Source organism: Rhipicephalus sanguineus, chromosome 2 (assembly GCF_013339695.2).
Source record: "Rhipicephalus sanguineus isolate Rsan-2018 chromosome 2, BIME_Rsan_1.4, whole genome shotgun sequence".
In the NCBI taxonomy this organism is placed as follows: Eukaryota; Metazoa; Arthropoda; class Arachnida; order Ixodida; family Ixodidae; genus Rhipicephalus; species Rhipicephalus sanguineus.
Window position 1 is genome coordinate 155,442,135 of NC_051177.1, and position 6,000 is coordinate 155,448,134.

Here is a 6,000-nt window from a genome sequence, read left to right on the forward strand (position 1 = left end):
GTGGCAGGGTACGCTTCAAAGCAGTTATACAAAGTTATGGCGAGCATTCGGATGATATAAAACCCGCCTGCGTTTTTTTGTACTACTTCCATTTCATCCGTAAGATATGAATGCGATGGGTGCCAACTCGATGACGCGTACTCAAACTTCGGTCGCTCAAATGCTAGGTATGCCAGCTTCTTCATGTCAACGGATGCGGATTTCACATTGCGACGTAAGCAACCAAGTGTGTGTGATGCCGCAGAACAGATTGTTTGAATATGTGATACCCATGATAACTCCTTAAAAAATGAATGGCACTTTGTCAATTCCAAAGTGCGTCCAGCGAAAGCATGTGGCCATTTGACTGACTATGCCATGGTATAGAGGGAATCCACTCTTGGGGCGCTTCTCTGAACCGCTTACCGTGGAATCATCAGCGGGTCGCTTGTGAGCCATCCAACTTACTCGACGGCTGAAACGAGGCGTCTGACGAATGAGCGTTACGGCGTGCGGCGCTTCGCCATCACGTGGTTGCTGTGAGTGTGGGAGGAGGCACAGACAGTTGGATGCCTCCACTGTTCCATCACGTGATTGCTGAGAGAATGCAAGGGGGGGAGCCCACAGCTGGCACCGCCCTAGGGCACGCAGGGGGGGTCGGGAGTATGAGACATTAAGGGCTTTCGCCTTCAATACTTGTAAGTTTCAGGGGAGCTGATGGGCGACGAACTTATGTGGTATGAATGGTTTAACGCTGTCACCCAACAACCTGAGCTCACACGCAGTCCAGGGAAAGGACCCGCACAGAATGCACATCAATGCAAACGCATGGCATCGTGCAACGCGAAGGCGAACCAATATTTCCACGCTAGCTCATTTTCGCATTTCTATGTAACCGGTCCGTCACACGTATAACCACTGCCTTTCGCAAACCACGCCTGAATCTCAGGGAACGATCAATGTTATTTAGAATCGTATGAGAGGTTTGAACACGCATATGCGAATAGTTTAGTTCTTTCTGGAACTAGCTGGCCACCATCAATAAAACTGGAATGTTCAATACCGCATGTAGAAACGCCGACGCACCTAACGGCAGACCAGATAACTCGACGGCTGACGACTGTTCCCGCCGCTATCTGTGCCCAGCGTTTATCGCTTATACAGTGAGCTTTCATTTTCCGGGCACATGTTCGCGCAAATACAGTTTGGTATTTGCCAGTCTTCTGGCTGCCCTATTCAGCGTCACGACCATATGACAATATCATAAAACAACGTTCGCTGGACTAGTTGTCCGAATGACGGTGGAACACAAGGACCCGCCTGTTAGGAATCGCAGTGAAAATGAGAAGTTATTGTAACAACTAGCTGGTAGCAGCAGAGTGGTGTAAAATCAGTCTGTAGAGACTGCCCAGGTTCCGTATAATGCGCAGCGTGTGACTCACGCTCCACATATGGCAGAAACTCGGCTTATCGCACAGCGTCTTGTTCCTTGAGTCTTCTCTCAAAATGTCGTGCGATCACAAGATGCGCCAGAGTGTTCGTGCGCAGATTGGCAGACCTTCAGAAGCTGAGTACGCTCGATCTGTCATTGTCGCAGTAGCTGAGCTCATGTTGCAATAGCGTAAGCGCATAAGAAAAAGCGTATGACGCGGCACGATGTTCGGCCTCATCTGCACTGTGTGTCGCACTCCTTCAAAAAGGTCGCGTGGAAATGTGGAGTTCCGCTTGTTATTTCGCCCCCAAATGAGCGGTCCGTGCTTTGCTCACGCACTAGAGGAAATAAACAGCGACTTGCGACAAAAGGCATGTGACGACTTTCGGCAAATGCGGCGTCGGAGTGGTTTACGACATTACACCTAGCGACGAAAAAGGTCTACATAGGCCAAACGCGACGCTGCATAAATGACAGAACGAAGGAGCATCTACAAAATGAAAAAAAGAAAAAGAAAAACAACTTAGCCGATCATTGTAATGCGTGCAATTGTGATCCACGAGTGGATGAGATTAGGATTATCGAAAGTCGTAACATGAGCGGACCTTTGGTCCTTGAAGCTTGCATAATATCGAAGAAGGCAAGTGTTTGCATTAGTGATCCTTCCATCAACCCGTGCGCATAAACCCTTGGTGCTACATTGTTTTTCTTATTTATTCAGCGCTTCCCTCTCATGAATAAATCGTGTGTATTTGCGCTCGTACCCGTACCCTTTCTTGTGAAAGTGACATTTCTTGCATAACCTATACGTTCAAGTGAAAATACATAGTTTAATCCATGCATTTCGTAATTCCTCGACGAAATCCTCCAGCACGCCATCTTCCACCTGATTGCTTTCTACGTGAGCGTTTTAGGATATTTGTTGTAAAGCTAATGGGACATCAGTGACCAATGTTTTATGAGATGTTTCGTGTTGTCGATTTAGTGAGAGAAAGTTGCACGCGGCACTATATGGCACAATACTGTTTTCATACTATGAAGACGCCTTTCTTCACAAAAAAATACAAAACCCTTCCTTCATTTCAAGGAATTTTAGCACTGGCTGACAGAAAGAAGGCACAATCAACGAGCCTTCTTCTTGCTTGATTTCAGCTTTCGGGCCTTTAGGTACTGTAATATCTTCAATAAGGTTTGTACAAACAGGTTGCGCAAAAGGCCATGCGTTTGTAATTCTGCACCTGGATATTTGCTGATTTTTTGTAATCATACAGCGAGCAACTATGGGATGTTCAGTGTATTCATACGGGGCAGTAGTTTCTGTAACCAAAGAAGTACTTCTGTACAACAGGCCTGTTAACACGAGGAATACACAGGGCATTACAGAGTAGCAAGTTGCATGGCAAGATGTCATGGTTTTAGTTAACGATTACCTCGAAATGATGACTACATAAAAGTTTAGTGTGGGTCTTCATTAGCGTATGTTCACATATAGCGTAAATATCACTTCTGATACGTATAAATACATGAGCTGGTCAGTGGCTGATAAAGGTCTCGCCGCTTAAACAAAAGAAACACAAATGTCCAACCGTACGCTCGCCACTATTCTTTTGAATTCTTGTGTTCTTAGTACTCGTTTCATTGGCTCTAGAGTTCCTGCATAGTTCCTGCATACATTGAAACAACCGCAGCTTCCACGAAGACTTGCACAACAGCCCTGCTCGGAACTCAGTTGCTATATAAGCGTTCCTGCCTGCTGATCTTGGTGTCAGTATAGCTAACAGCAGACTCATTGCGCTTGGCCACGGCGGAAGAGCTTGTTTGGAGAAATGAGAAAAAAATCATAGTTTCGCCTCCAGCGCGAAGAAATGAATGCCATAACGACAAATGGGAATGTCGCAAGAGGAACGGCAAGCAGCTTGACACTTGCACTGCGCTGCTCAAACAGAAAACAAGGCGCATGAAAAGAACCCACAGGTAGACCGAGCATGATCGCGAGCAAAAGACTTACTTAAACTATTCCCCACTTTGGCTAATCTAGCTAGTAGCTCACTCCTTCCGCAAACGCTACCGCTGCAGCGAGCGAAGTGACCTTCCTGTGGTCTATAGCTTTAACGCAAACCCAGCCTTGAAAGCGCAATACCTACAGACCTCCCCATCAAAATATAAGCGCACGAGCGCAGGCGAATACACTCTGCATGTCATAGTACAAGTCGGAGACGCACATCCGAACTCCAGCAAAACACTAGACTGTTTTAGAATTGGGTACCGAATGAGCTAGAGAATGAAAGAAATTTCCGAACCCAAGACAGTCTGGGGTCTTGCGCTCGCCTTGTCCCAGAAGCCCACAAAAATTCGAAACAAGCACGAGTAGCCAACGAGATGACGCAAACGTAGCTCGTGCAACGACAATGCATGTCCATGTCTCGCATAATTTTAATTTCGCCACGTGTGGCATTCCGTGCGTTTAAACCAACGCCGACTGCATTTGATCTAGTTCTCGAACGCTGCTGCTCCTCCGAGCACACGAGCAGCCTACGCCTGGCTTCCGAGATTGGCTCAGGCTGTGCGCAGGTTTCTAGAGCCAATTGGCTACTAACACATTGACGGCTTTATAGCGCGCCCTTCGCGCCATCTCACGGGTGAGCACGCTGAAGCACCTCCGAGCTATGCGTACAGCCAATGGTAAACGGTGTATTTAATTAGCTCGCCGTTAATGTGCTGGGGGATTAATACTGCCAGGTAGAATCGTCCACTTCCTTCGCGTGCGACCACTTCCTCCATTGTGGAGCAAGTGGTCGCAGACCGAATCCCCGGTTGCGCGCTTCGGAATATTTGTCGTCTGAATTATTTTTATTAGTGGCATAAACATACATACACATACATACATACATACATACATACATACATACATACATACATACATACATACATACATACATACATACATACATACATACATACATACATACATACATACATACATACAAACAAACACGAGACATGACAGTACCGGCGATGGCGGAAGCCCACCGAGAGTCTTCATATGATTGCTATCGCAATAAGAAACTCTTGCTCCTAATTTTATACTTGCTCCACTGAACTTGAGGAGACCATATTGAAATAGAATATCATGCCATGGTTTTCACGGGCAAAGCCTCAGAATAAAAAAGAATTCTACACGCTGTATATTCAACACAGTAACATACCGGTTAACTGAGAGCACTTCATTATTTTATGCCTTAGACATCCAAAAACGTACAGTTTTACTTACGTGGTACGCTACGGGTTGACCATCTTCAGTTGTGTGAATCATAAATTCTTTCGGAAAGACTGAGCATTTCCGCAAGTTCAGCGTTATACCGTCACTTATCTTCAAAATTTTAACCCCATCTTCAGATCGGCTTTCAAGCATCTTCGGATAAACAATTATTGTGCCTGAAACAAAGTTTTGATCCCTACATGTCACAAGGATAAATACACTATTTTGCGAAGACATCATCGTATGCGGGTATGAGAGAGGTGTGGCAATGCACTTCACTTGCCACAAAAACCATGCAAATAAAGGGCGGATCAAGAACCTTACGTCTAATACGAAATCACGTGCTCCTATTCTCGCTTGCTGCAATGTATACTGAACTGCTCTGTGAGAAACTTTAGCCCGAACAGTCTGATTGATGGATGTAGATTTCTTGTAGGTTTCACATCAGCCATCGTTCCATTACATACAAGCTCCTAATATAGACTACACGCAGGACAGATTTTCTTACATGATTCACCTCTTCTATATTAAGCACGTTTTGATAGTTTACAGAAGCGATAAACACCACCAAGAGATATTTAGTTACGGCAATGCCCTACAAGTACAATTATTACCTTCTGTGGCAAAGAAAGACGCGTTGAACAAGAGAGCGAGCCACAAACTGCGAGTAAACTTCATGATGGTTTTGAGCACGGCGTTGAAAAATCAAGGTCGTGGCATGGGCTTTTATAACGTATAGGGGAACGTTTCTTCCATTAGGTCAATACCGAAGCAGTACTTGAATGTCACCGTGTATGTATCGATGTTGGGACATATACATAGAGTCAGTGATTGACGTTTAAAGGTATGTCAGGAAAAAAAAACACCAGCTTTACATTCACAGATCGAACACCGCTATAAGGACACGGCACGACAATTTAGAAACTGAGATCACCTTTTGTACGTAAAGTTAAGTTCCCTCAGGACAGAAAATCAACGCTAGCTATAGAATGCCTACAACTCAACACAAAGATAGGCGCATAACTTCAAAGGACCTGCACATTGTAGTGAATATTCGGTTACTATGTGAATAAACGCGCTGTGTAGTAAAGAAAGTATCAGATAAGTAGCGATATGACGCAGTTATGTTGAGAATTTACACACAGAAGTCGTTATGTAGCAAACAAAATGATGGCGCGTTTCAAACTGTTAGTACACTGTAGTTTTTATTCCACGTAGACCGGTGCGTCCGCCCGGGAAAGACGACAAGAAAGAAGGAAGGAGTGTTGCTCTCGCCGCCGTGGCTGTGAGTCGTTTCTCTCGTTCGTCATCAAACTTTTGTCGGTCTGCG

General features: G+C 45.2%; 1 protein-coding gene across 1 annotated transcript in view; it reads right to left on the reverse strand.

The window, feature by feature from the left end:
• Positions 1-5,363, reverse strand: part of LOC119383825 (venom metalloproteinase antarease-like TtrivMP_A) — a 162,211-nt gene extending 156,848 nt beyond the window's left edge. The window contains exons 1-2 of the mRNA XM_037652112.2: positions 5,285-5,363; positions 4,683-4,846 (exon numbers count right to left, since the gene is read on the reverse strand). Of these exons, the coding sequence (XP_037508040.1) occupies positions 4,683-4,846; positions 5,285-5,348 (228 nt within the window). The 5' untranslated portion in view covers positions 5,349-5,363. The remainder of the gene's footprint in view (positions 1-4,682; positions 4,847-5,284) is intronic.
• Positions 5,364-6,000: the final 637 nt, after the last annotated feature.